We start from the raw sequence: 13,333 nt of genomic DNA, 5'->3' as shown, positions 1-13,333 counted from the left end.
GTAACGTCTTGATTAAGTAGCGGTTTGCACCCTCTGGAGTCGCCCTCGTAAAACAGGGGGTCCGCGCTCGTATATATTTCCAATTGCCGCATTAAGCGCCGATCTACACCCGCGGGATCTGATTTATCTAAACGCATAACCAAGAACTAAACAAGAAATATACCAACAAACCGACGAGCTCTAATGTAAGTTTCTTACGCGATACAGTTGCACTTAATTAATTGCACTTTGCGGGAATGAGGTTTAACGTATTCACGTTATGATTTATTCATCAGATTTGTTATACAAGATGTTTCGTAAAATTGTGTTTCTTACAAAATATCTCTGTTTGATAGGAATATATAAATTAATAAATGCTTGTTTTATAATCCTAAATTGAAATTTTATTTCTATTTTCAACTTTTAAATTTTTTTTATATCTATAAATTCTGGAGGATTCATTTATTTAGGAATTATATTATATTAAGCTCTTACTTTGTACCTAAAAATAGATAATAAATAAACAATTTCCTACTAAGAAGAAGAAAAAAGGAGCTCTTTTAGCAAAACATTATAGATAATAATTTAAAAATAAATTAAATGATTTCAAAATAAAGTAATCTGATTGCTAAGGCATCAAAGCAAACGTTAGATTAAAGTCGAAAGTAGGAGAAAAATTTTGACTCGAGATATTATTCATAATTCCTTACACAATGCAAAAGTAGATTATACCGTAAAATCATTTCAATCGACAGCAAATACGTGTATATATATGTGTGTATGAAACGGTACAAATTTAATTTATAATTTCCTGTATATTGAATCTCAGTTGAAAGCCGAGTTTCTACAATTGAGAGAAATATCTCGATTTAAACAGCAAGAAGCAACGAGGCGAATAATTATTCTTATCATATCCAATGCAGGGGATTGGCTTGTACATTTATATTGACATCGCGTTTCCGCGGCAGATTATTATTCATGAAAATCCCCCTCCTGATACTCCTGGCAATCCTACGCGAGTCTTCTGAGATACGGATTAAACCGCTGCAGGAGAGTTTCGTCGAGAGTGTATTTATTACAACAGGAAGAGTTTTGCCAAATGTTGTGAAAGAGCCTCGTGCACACTCCAGAAGCAGCCTTCTCCTTCTTTCCGCTCATGAATATGGATTTACTTCAGTAAGAAATACAAAGACTTAATAACAAAGAATTAGCGATGCACTGGAAAAAAAAGTCGGAAAGAGCGAGCCATCGAATTTATTTCAACATGGTTAGAACATCTCTAGAAGGAGGACAAGATTTATCAGAAAAGAAATCTAATAGTCTCTGTATTATTTCGCTCCTTCAAGTTAGCATTTCTTTAAACTTTCTTTAAGAGAAACAAAATTCTTTGCAACTTTAAATCGTCATGAGACAATAATTTAAACAGTCCGCATTCACATATTTTTCAAAATCATTTATCAATATAGTTTCCAATTTCAATAATATGTAAACATTGAAAGAAATTAATATTGTTATACAGGGTGTTTCTTAATAAGTTCGAAAAATTTTAGGAGATGATTCTTTGTCGAAAATTAAGATAGGTTTTTCATATAAACATATACTCCTACATCCCTCCCTGTGGAGTTACACTCCTTCAAAAATGGGGGTAAAAATTAGGTTTTTATGTTTTTCTCAAATTTGGAACAAGTTAAAGAAATGAAATTAGGTGGATATTTTCTACTAGTAAAAAGGTTATTTATTAATTTTTTTTCAGTCTCCCGTATTGTTATAAGGAGATGAAACTAGCAACTCCTATTCAATTTTTTATTAGAACTTTTTAATGGGCCGGAATATGATCATCTAAAAATATGCATTAAAAAGTTTGATTTATTTAGAAACTTTTTTATTTCTCTTATTTTTTTCATAAAATCAGTAGTTTTCAAGAAAAAAATAAAATACGTTATCATGCACAGCACGATGCTAAATAGCATAGGTTTCGAATTACTCTCTAAATTTCTTAGAGTGAAAATGCACTCGAAAAATTGAGTGACAGGTCGAGTCACTCTAGTTAGAGTGATTTTTCACTCATAGGAGTGAATTCTTCTCACTTTTTGTTGTAGAGTGAAAAATTCACTCTGTAAAGTAGAGAAAATATGTATACTCTATTTTGTAGAGTGAATATTTTCACTCTATGTAGTATAGAGTGAAAATTTTTATTCGTCAAGAGTGAGTGACGCGCATGTGAACCGCGCATGGCGCGCATGAGTCCGCCATGCGCGCCATTAGCAATACTGTCGTATTGTCTCGCGACGTTACCACGTGTGCTATTACGTTCCTTAGATTACAATTTCTTAGATTACAATTTTCACAGAAATGCCAACGTATCTTCCTGAGGTAAGTGTCTATAAGAATTTATGTAGTTAATTTATCGATATGTATAAATTATATAAGTTCAACGTATAGCATGTCATAAAGAATGATTAGTTTATAGGTTAGTTATAGGTTAATTAGATTGTATTTCTTACTAAACTAAGTTATGTACAAGAAAATGATATATAAATCGAGATCTCACAGCATGTGCTTCGCCGTACATGTAGTTTTGTTACATTCGGCTTGTATATCGATAAACAAATAGCTATAATGAAAAATAATCTAATGACTTGTAGCTTGCTAAATCGACAAATACATACCACGCGCTGTGAGATCTCGATTATAATCGTTTATTAAAATAATAATAAATAAATTATCCTTTGTTAGGAGACTCTAAACAGTACGGAACAATTGAAACACTTTCTCATACAGAATGGAATTTCGGAAGACGCCGTCAACATCTTAAAAGGTAAGATTTGATTCAATTTGTAAAAAAAGACAACATTTACACACATACCATTAATTCTTAAAGCATTAAAAAGTACATTAAAAAAATAAAAGTTTTCTGTATACTAAAAATATATTTTGGAAATTAAATTATATAAGGAAAAAATTTATTCTTCGAGCAATATTTACAGAGTCCAGTCTTATAATATATAATATTGTGTAAATTATTTTAGCTTTTAATGTCATTTTATTATCATAGTAATTTAAAATAGTTCCACTTGAAAAACACACGGATTTTAATATGATGTAACTATAAATATATATTATAATATTTAATGACAATTTCATCGGTTCAATATTAAATTTAATAAATAAATAAATATTTTTGGAAATTATAATAAATATATATTGCTCACATCCACACAAAGAGATTAGAATATGATTCGTCAGAATAATTTATAATTAATATATTTATTATACACACAATTACATACTAACGTTATACTAACGTTATATAGTTCTGACGAATTATATTCTAATCTCTTTGTGTAGATGTGAGCTATATATATTTATTAAATTAAATATTGAAACACAGCTACAGCTACAATTTTTCAGTTTGATTTGTATTTTCTCATGTACTATTTTTATATGTATTACAGATACCCGAGAATAGATTAAAGTTAAAAAGTGATTAGTTTTTGTGTACATTTACATATCTTTATTTCTGTTTGTTTTACTTTTAAATTTAATAAAAAATTTAATTTCAATTTAATAAAAAATTTTACAAGATAACTTTAAATATTATAAAAAATGACTTTATTTAAATGTTTCAAATGTAAAATGTTATTACCTACAGTTAGACAATATTCTTTGCATTTCCGTCGTCATCATGCTATAATGGTTAGCAGATCTTATTCATCAGGGTTTTATTGCAAACAAGATACTTGTGATAAACATTTTTTAAGATTCGATTCTTTAATTCGCCATATTAAAAAATGGCATGTCTCTGATGAGATATGCGATTCAGATATCCATTCAATGAATTCTGATAATTATAATATTTCCGAAAAAATCGAAATACATTCAAAAGAAGAAATACATGAATTTTGTGAAAATAAAGACAATATTAATTTTCAAGACAGTATTAATTTTCAAGAGTCAAAAGAATTTGATATTTCTAAGAGTGCACAAAAATTTATAGCAAACTTGAGAATGTTATCCAATTTCACTGGTACGGCTATAACTGCTATAACTAATGCAACACAGTGTTTAGTTTCAGATGTTACAGATTTTATTCGCGAGGAAATGCATAATTTTTGTAAAAAACAGAATATAAACATAGAGTCTCCTGATGTTCAGGAATTATTAAATAAATTAAATTTTGATAATTTATTTGAAAAAATGGATACCTTACAAGCTCAAATAAAAGCAGTCAAGAATATTTATCATTATATAGATTCAGTCGAAATACCTCTTGGATTCAGACTGCAGCAATATTTTGATAGAAAAGAACAAATGTGGAGACAAAAAAAAATTTATGAAACTTTTCAGTATGTCCCAATTATAGAAACATTGAAATTAATAATGTCTCACTCGTCAATGCGGAATTATGTTTGTGTTGAACAAAACAGTTCAGATAATTTACTTGTAACTTTTAGAGATGGAATAAGTTATAAACAACATCCATTTTTTCAACGTTATCCAGATGCATTAAGGATTCAACTATATTATGATGATGTAGTTGTTAATAATCCATTGGGCTCTAAAGTTCATCCTCACAAAATTGGAGCTTTTTATTTTGTAATTCAAAATTTGCCTCAATATATTAACTCTTCTTTAGGAGGAATTCATATTCTTAGTTTGTGTCATACTGCTGACATACAAAAATATGGCATGAAAGCTATATTTAAACCATTTTTGCTGGATCTAAGTAAACTTGAAAGTGACAATGGTGTAAATGTTATATATAATGGGACACATTTTATATTAAGAGCAAGTATTGCTGCAGTTTGTGCTGATGGATTGGCCGCTCATCAGTTATTGGGATTTTTAAGTCCATCTGCTAAATATTTTTGTAGACTCTGCATGATCAATAGAGATGATTTCAAGAATAATAGAAATTTAAAAGTTGTTTCTTTACGTACAAAACAACTACATAACAAACAATTAAAAGAAATAAATACTCAACGAACATTAAAAGAAATTGAACATTCTAAAACAAAGTCTGGTATTTTAGAAGATAGTGCATTACATTCTTCTCGCTTTTTTCATTGTACAAATAATTTAGTCTTTGATCCTATGCACGATATTTTAGAAGGTATCGCACCAATGGAATTAAAATTGGTTTTACATCATTATAATACCTGTGGCGATTATAATTTTAACATAGATTTGTTTAACAACAGAATAAATTTATTTCAATATGGTTTACCAGAAAATAAAAATAAACCTTCCGCAAATTTTTCTTCGGCTTCTATTAGATATCAAAGAGATTACAAACTTTCACAAACTGCTGTACAAACATGGTGTTTATTAAAAGTTTTTCCTTTTTTGGTTTCAGACTTAATACCTGAAAATGATAAATATCTATCGTTAATTTTAATATTGAATAGAATAAACGAAATAGTATTCGCTCCAAAATTAAGACACTCTATTTTACCATATTTATCAGAATTAATCGAAGAACACAATTGTTTATTCCGAGAATTATTTCCAGCTATAAGTCCAATTAATAAGCATCATCATTTAACTCACTACCCTCAGTGTATATCTTTTTCTGGTCCTTTACGTTGGTTAAATTGTTTACGATTTGAAGCGAAACATAATGTTTTAAAAAAATATGGATCTATTGTATGTAATTTTAAAAATATTACAAAAACCTTAAGTAATTATTGTCAGTTATCTCAGTGCGCAGTTTGGGGTACTAATGAAGAACCAAGAATCAAATTAAAATATGTTAACGGATCAAAAGTTTATGTTGAAAATACTTATTGCTGGCAGCAATTATATCACATGAAATATCAGAGTAAAGACAAAATTATTAAAGTTGATAAAGCAGAGGTTTACAGTATAGAATATCGAAAAGGTTTGTTTGTTGCTCTTGACAGTGGAGTACAAAAAAATAGTGAAATTACATTTGGTTGTATTCAAGAATTAATAATACTAAAAGACAATGAACTGTGGTTATGGTGTGAAGAATGGCAGTATCTTGGTTATAATGAATCATTAAATGCTTATCTTGTGCATCCTAAGTTAGATTCATTTAGATTTATAAACACTGATGAGTTATGTGATCTAAAACCATTTGCATTATGGACTGATTTTAAGACTAATTTATCTTACATTGTTCTTCATCATATATTATTATAAAAATACTTTATAACTATATCTTGTATATAATCATTGTATATAATCACAAATTTTTTATTTTTTATTCATATATTTATGTATATTAAAATTTTAATTCATCCATCTAAATATCTTGTACATATATACATTTGCTTTTTATTTAATCTACACACTGTAAAAGCTTAATATAAAATTATATTATAAATGATATGGGAGATATCAAAATACAAAGATATGGACATCATAAAGACATCAGAATATAGTTAGTACATGTCCGTTGTATTTATTATTACAAAATTTCTAACTTTTTAAATACATTTCTTTAAGTTAAATTCTATATTTTAGATGAAGGAGTTGACGGTTACGCCTTCATGGAATTAACTGAAATTGACTTGAAAGAACTTAAAATTAAGATTGGCCCAAGGAAAAGAATATTAAATTTAATTAATGCTTGCCATAATGTGGTAAGAGCAAAGATTATTCTTATATACCTTACACACACACACACACACACACACACACATTTAGTACAAGTTATTAATCATACATATGAATGAAAGTCTTCACAGGAAATTTTACTTGATGAAGTAAATTTAGTGCAATTAAATACGCAGAACCAAATATTTAACAATGAAAACGTACAAAATAAAGAAAATATTTTATCTACAACAGAAAATTCGTCTAGTCCAAAATGCCAAAAAGCATTAGTTCCTTTTGAAAATAAAAGCAAGGAGGTAAAAAATTGATATTAAAAATATAAACATTTAATATTTTTATTTAATATTTCTATGACATATAATTGTTGTTTATAGATACATCGAGATTTTGATATTAGATCCTGGATTAAAGAAAACGAAAAAGAATCTAAAAGAAATCCATCACTTATCAATATTTTAGATTCAGGTATTATTCACCCTACTAATAGACAAGAACTTATAAGAATTTGTTGTGCGGGTTTAATACAACTTAACAATAACAATTTGTAAGTAATAATATTTTGTTATTGATTTATAGTATAAACAATATTTACGTAATATTATATATAGATATGATTATATTTATTTTTCTTGTTAAAGATATCCATCACACGAATTAAAAATCGAATTAGCGAGGCAAATTATTACACAGTTTCCGAAACTTCGATCAACTCTTTCTGAAAACGGCTACGTAAGAAGACTTTTTATATATTTTAAAATTGAAATATACATAAACCTATTTTTTCTATTTTATGTTGGTTTTAGGAACATTTTTATGATAATAAAACAAATCAGGGTTTTATAGAGTATCGTTTAAAAACCATGAGAAAACATTTAAGTCCATCTAAAAAAAGAAAAGCTATTTCTAAAGAATTAAAAATAAAAAAATCAAGAATATTAAAAGATATAAAACAAGAAAAATATTTGGAAGAAGATATATTTACATTAAAGGTAAATATTATTTGATAATATAATTATATACAATTAGGATAATGAAATAGTGTGTTAGATCAATAATTATCACTATCATAGGTTGCTGAGCTTGCTTTAAAAATGCCGAATGAAACAAATAAAGATGATATATTTCGACTGAGCGATGAAACGAGATGTAATCGCCAAAAACAAATAAAAGAATCTGATCAAGAACTAACATTGAGTGACATTTTAAAAATGTACCCACGTTTTAAGGATTATAAAGGCGAATTGGTTGGAAACAGTTTTATTTATCTTTTTTAAGTCTTTAATATATAAATGTTGTCCTTATTATTAATGTTTTTTATAGATTCACAGAGAATTTCTAGCTGAATTTCCAGATAATGATAAGTTTTTGGCACAATTTACTACTTTCTACGTGCCGAGAATTTTACAATATTGTTCCCTGAACGCACCATATTTACTACTACATGTTAATGATATTGAAGGTAATAAAATAAATCAGATAATCTACAAGATTTCTCTGAGTATATATCTTAATAATCATTACTTTATTTTTACAGATAATATGAAAGCTTTAATTTTATTACCGCATTTATTGCCGTCTCCTAATTATACCAAAAGTAAAAAGAAAAATGTAAATAATATATAAATATGTATAATTATTTATTCTAATAAAAAATATATTTTAATATAAAGTTTTTATACATATATTTTAGGACACAGAGATAACATCAATGAAGAAGAAAAGACACTCAGTGGAATATTCAACTTTATGCTCAAGATTAACAATCCTACATAAAAGTTTACTCATATTTAAAAATGTATGTATCTCTCTTCTAATTAAAAGCATCATTTTACTCAGCATTTTTATTCAATAAACATGGATAAATATTAATTAATTAATATTTATACTTTTAGGCACAAGATGATTTATTTTTAAATGAATGCTCGCAAAATAATAAAAATAAAAATGTGCAACCTTATTTAATATGTAGTAAGACTAGTGAGGAAAGAAAAGGAATATATTATATTAAGGCAGATGATCATTTAATCGAAATTGGAAGCAATGGCTTGCAAGCTTTTGATATTTTATTGAAACTGCATTATTGTTTTGATGTACATTTTTCTGCAGATTTGATTAATTTTTATAATTTTATCACTGGTTGCATACTACAGTTAATACAACCCAAAGCATGTTGTGTAGCATTTGATGTTACTCTCAAAAATTTATCTACAAACAAAAGCATTCATTTACATGAGTAAGTATATACATATAATATATATAGAGAGATAAATATATTAGAGATTTTCGGTTATTTTAATTTACTTAATACTAACAAAAAATGTATATGCGTTCAATTAAAGTATGTGCTATTGTTATCCATTAATTTGTGCCACTTCAGCTTTTTTCTCTTTAGCGTTTGTAAAATTATTCACTTTAATTTTAAAATAAATTTATAAGAAATGTGATAAATTTTTGCAAGCCTCTATATACGAGTTAAATATTTTATTTGAGAAATAATAAATTAATTATTTTTTCAGATCATCCGATTATGATGATGAAGAAATTTAAAATATACTTAAATTTTTAACTCCCATGTGATTAAATTTCATATAATTTTTATTTTCATGTAAGAAATTTAAAATATACTTAAATTTAACTCCCATGTGATTAGATTTCATATAATTTTTATTTTTATGTAAGAAATCTATATTTTGTGATTCAGATTTATTTTATATAATTTTTATTTTCATATAAGAAATCTATATTTTGTGATTCAGATTTATATTTAATATATATTTAATAACTAAAATATATTTAGTATAATAACTATAATAGAATATTTCGATACTATGATAATATACTAACAATACTCATAATTTTATATGTTAATATATATAATCTTATACATAATTGATAATATAAATATTTGTTCTCTTATAACTTGTGTTATTTTTAACCTATTTCTTATGGTATACTTGCCTTTTAACATAAAAATATTATTTTAGTTCCAGCTTCTGATTTCTTGTCGCAGTTATTTTGATTATCAATGTTAGAAGCAAGAAAATAGATACTTCAAATTACGAAATATATTGAAAGATAATGTTCATAAAATGATGCTTGCGATCAGAGAGATTGGTATAGTATATTTCGAAAACTTTTGCTTTAATAATGAATAGCCATAAAATTAATATGACATCTAGTTTATTTTTTTAAATGTCATTTTGTCATGTTAAATTTACAATTTTATTTATTTTTTATAGCAAAAAAGTTTTCGTAAGATTGTAAACATGTTTCTTTTTGCGTGTAACGTTAAATACATTTATATGACTGTGACAAGAAAAAAGGAGACTTAATCGGCTTTTACACAGATAGCATGCTACGTGCGATGTGCAGCTTCTATTAGTTCAAATAAAAAGCAATGATTGCTTCTCATTTCAACTAATCGAAGCTTTACGTCATATACGTAACATGTTATCTTATTATTAGAAAACGGAAAGAAGAATGAAAGATGGCTAGAATCTCACTTCCTAAGAGTGAATCTGTTCACTCGTAATTGAGTGAAAAATAACTTGACGAAAGTGATGATTCCACTCTCGATCGAGTGAATTATTCACTTCGAACCGAGTGACACATTCACTTTAGGTTCAGAGTTAAACAGTTCACTTTTGTGAAAAGTGAATGTTCACTAATTACGAGTGGCAGTATTTTCACTATCACTTGGAGTGAATATTCACTCGTTTGGAGTTAGATTTCACTCTAAGAAATTTAGAGAGTACGAGAAGTTAAATTTTAAAATAAAAATAAAATTAGAGTAAATGTTGGGAAAATTGGAAAACAAAATTATAATAAAAACTTAAAAGCCTAAAAAAATAAAAACCTAATTTTTACTCCCATTCTTGGAGAAATATAACTCTACAGGGAGGGATGTACTCTCTAAATTTCTTAGAGTGAAAATGCACTCGAAAAATTGAGTGACTGGTCAAGTCACTCTAGTTAGAGTGATTTTTCACTCATAGGAGTGAATTCTTCTCACTTTTTGTTGTAGAGTAAAAAATTCACTCTGCAAAATAGAGTAAATATGTATACTCTATTTTGTAGAGTGAATATTTTCATTCTATGTAGCATTTTCACTCTATATAGAGTGAAAATTTTCACTCATGAAGAGTGAGTAAAGCGCATGTGAAACGCGCATGAGTCCGCCATTAGCAACACTGTCGTATCGTTGTCTCGCGACGTTACCAACTCGTCGCACGTGTACTTGGTATACAAGACATATTAAAGTAACTTCTTAGGGATATATCTTTTTATTTTAACATATTTCGAAATGTAAACATATTTTTGTGTGTGTAACGTTAAATATATTTATATAGCTGTGACAAGAAAAAAGGAGGTTAATCGGCTTTTACACCGACAATGAGATAACATGCTGTGTGCGATGTTCAGCTTCGATTAATTCAAGTAAAAAGCAATGATTGCTTCTCATTTCAACTAATCGAAGCTTCACGTCATATACGTAACGTGTTATCTTATTATTAGTAAAAGACGGCTTAGAATCTCACTTCCTAAGAGTGAATCTGTTCACTTGTAATTGAGTGAAAAATAACTTGACGAAAGTGATGACTCCACTCTGATTGAGTGAATTATTCACTTCAAACCGAGTGACACATTCACTTTACGTTCAGAGTTAAACAGTTCACTTTTGTGAAAAGTGAATGTTCACTAATTACGAGTGGCAGTATTTTCACTATCACTTGGAGTGAATATTCACTCGTTTGGAGTTAGATTTCACTCTAAGAAATTTAGAGAGTATATGTTTATATGAAAACCTCCTTAATTTTCGACAAATAATCATCTCCTAAAATTTTTCGCACTTATTAAGAAACACCCTGTATATTCATTTTCCGTCAATTAATATGAGATGCCTTGTATGTTTCTTTCTTTTATCGTAGATTATATCATCTTGAGAATATTATTATAAATCTGAATAATACGATAATACTAAATCTCTTATGCGAAAGCTATATATTATCGATTCACGCATAGTGCAAATATATTGTCCGAATCGCTCGTTGGCGAAATTGCGAAATTTGCAATGTCATTGACGCTCGAATAAATTTCGTCCGGTTTAATTTCCAGGACAGCACTGACAAAGTTTATTTCGCCGGTAATTACGATTGGCCGTTCCGCTTCGCGTTTATCAAACGCCGACTTACACGCGCGTGCGGCGACGATGATAATAACAACGACACGCCATGCATGCATGTATTATCCCGCCGTTTATATACGAATCCCGGTAAATTTATCCGGTTAAATTTCTGGTATCAAAAGCCCCGACCTAAAGTACCGTGACAACCGGTCCCGCTGGATATTGCCCGCGGGCTGACACGTCAGAACCGGGAGAGAAAATGAGCCGCTGCGGCGGCCTGCGAGTGACATTGACCGACGAAATTAGCGAATCTCGTGCGAGCCGATCGAAAAGTCACGGACCTTAAAATTGCGTCTTTAAATCTCTCGGCGAGAACTTAAATTTATATCTGCAGACATACGGAGATTATCCTTGTATCTGTTTGGAATAATTAAAATAAGGAATATGTATGATGTCCAATCTACATGTTAAAAATTGAATTCGATATTCTATTAGTTTCGACAGATGATGATCCAGGTGATTAATGTTTAAGCCATTAATTTTTAAGACACGATTTAAATGATTACATCATATTGAAGCTTGTGTCTGACGCGTGGCTGACGAGTCTTCGCAAGAAATCGTAATATATATTCTTAGCAACAATCATAAGGAATGACTTAAATATTTGTCAGCGTGAAAAGTGTAGTGGATGAATACTTGTGAAACTATTTGGCAGACTTTACTGTTGTCGTGTGCCAATCTAGGTGAAGAAACTTGGCAAACTTCGTAGCAGTACTGTTGCATATTGTTCAATTTTTTCAGTTTTACCGGTTCTTTTCTGTCATCTCGTTAAACTAATACATAAAATGTACAATATGGCATATCCTGTTATATTTCTCTCTGATTTTTTCTCAATCATATTTCAATCAAATTTATATATATATTTTTTTTTAATAATCAAACTTATCAAAAAAATTGAAATAATATTTCAATTAAGCAATTTAATCAATTTTTGATTAAAAAGTTATTAAAGCTTGACATTTATCGAAACATATTTTTTAAAAATATATAATATTACTCAAGATTAATTGGATACTCTCTAATTAAAATAGTGTCATCTCGAAGTTCGCAACAAATGTATGCCAGCGAAAACCCACGTGTCAAGATTCTATTCCTGTGATCCATTCAAGCGAGGATATCCTCCGTATGCAGCTTCTTCAAAAACAATTCGCGTGCATGACTATTCATGTGAATAGCCTCGTACTCCAAAACCAATACAATTGGAAAATCAAATAAATGGATGAAATATGTCAATCCGATAACTTCAACAAATAATAGAAAAAAATATAATAAAAGATTTCAGTTAAAAAATATATATGTATGTCCGAAAGTCCTATCAAATATCTTTTTAAACGAATTTTCCGGCTAATTTGGAGTTATCGATTTTTGTTTTGCGAAAATGCCAATTATTTTTTCCATCATATATCTGTAATTAATTCGTGATCTCTCTGTATGATATCGAAATATAAGTTAATCGGGAGATTTAAAGGCTCCCAATTTAAATTCTATCAAATTAAATGAAATATGAATATCTGAAATTAACACTAAAAAATATAATTTTATTAACTTTAATTATATACACATTTATAATTGAAAATTATTGATTTC

At 28.2% G+C, this 13,333-nt stretch overlaps 2 protein-coding genes across 13 annotated transcripts in view; one reads left to right on the top strand and one right to left on the bottom strand.

Moving 5' to 3' along the window:
- C3g (C3G guanyl-nucleotide exchange factor) overlaps positions 1-13,333 on the bottom strand; it is a 93,029-nt gene that overhangs the window by 62,699 nt on the left and 16,997 nt on the right. The gene's annotated exons all lie outside the window — the stretch shown is intronic.
- On the top strand, positions 2,213-9,420 carry LOC145971293 (uncharacterized). Of its 4 annotated transcripts, none has more exons than XM_083098832.1 (14): positions 2,280-2,352; positions 2,716-2,797; positions 3,435-6,385; positions 6,469-6,587; positions 6,684-6,857; positions 6,936-7,105; positions 7,200-7,290; positions 7,365-7,550; positions 7,632-7,805; positions 7,882-8,020; positions 8,096-8,169; positions 8,252-8,356; positions 8,454-8,794; positions 9,078-9,418. In XM_083098832.1, the coding sequence occupies exons 3-14, from the start codon at positions 6,328-6,330 to the stop codon at positions 9,106-9,108; spliced, it is 1,662 nt and encodes a 553-aa protein (XP_082954958.1). In that variant the 5' UTR covers positions 2,280-2,352; positions 2,716-2,797; positions 3,435-6,327; the 3' UTR covers positions 9,109-9,418. The 4 variants fall into 4 exon arrangements, with proteins under 4 accessions (XP_082954957.1, XP_082954960.1, XP_082954958.1 ...); XM_083098833.1 differs by having other exon boundaries at positions 3,435-6,395; XM_083098831.1 differs by lacking the exon at positions 3,435-6,385 and having other exon boundaries at positions 2,213-2,352.

Source organism: Camponotus vicinus, unplaced genomic scaffold (genome assembly GCF_025532165.1).
Source record: "Camponotus vicinus isolate PSW18456_S1 unplaced genomic scaffold, iyCamVici1.0 SCAF_4, whole genome shotgun sequence".
Classification (NCBI taxonomy): domain Eukaryota; kingdom Metazoa; phylum Arthropoda; class Insecta; order Hymenoptera; family Formicidae; genus Camponotus; species Camponotus vicinus.
This window is presented reverse-complemented; position numbering and strand designations above follow the sequence as displayed.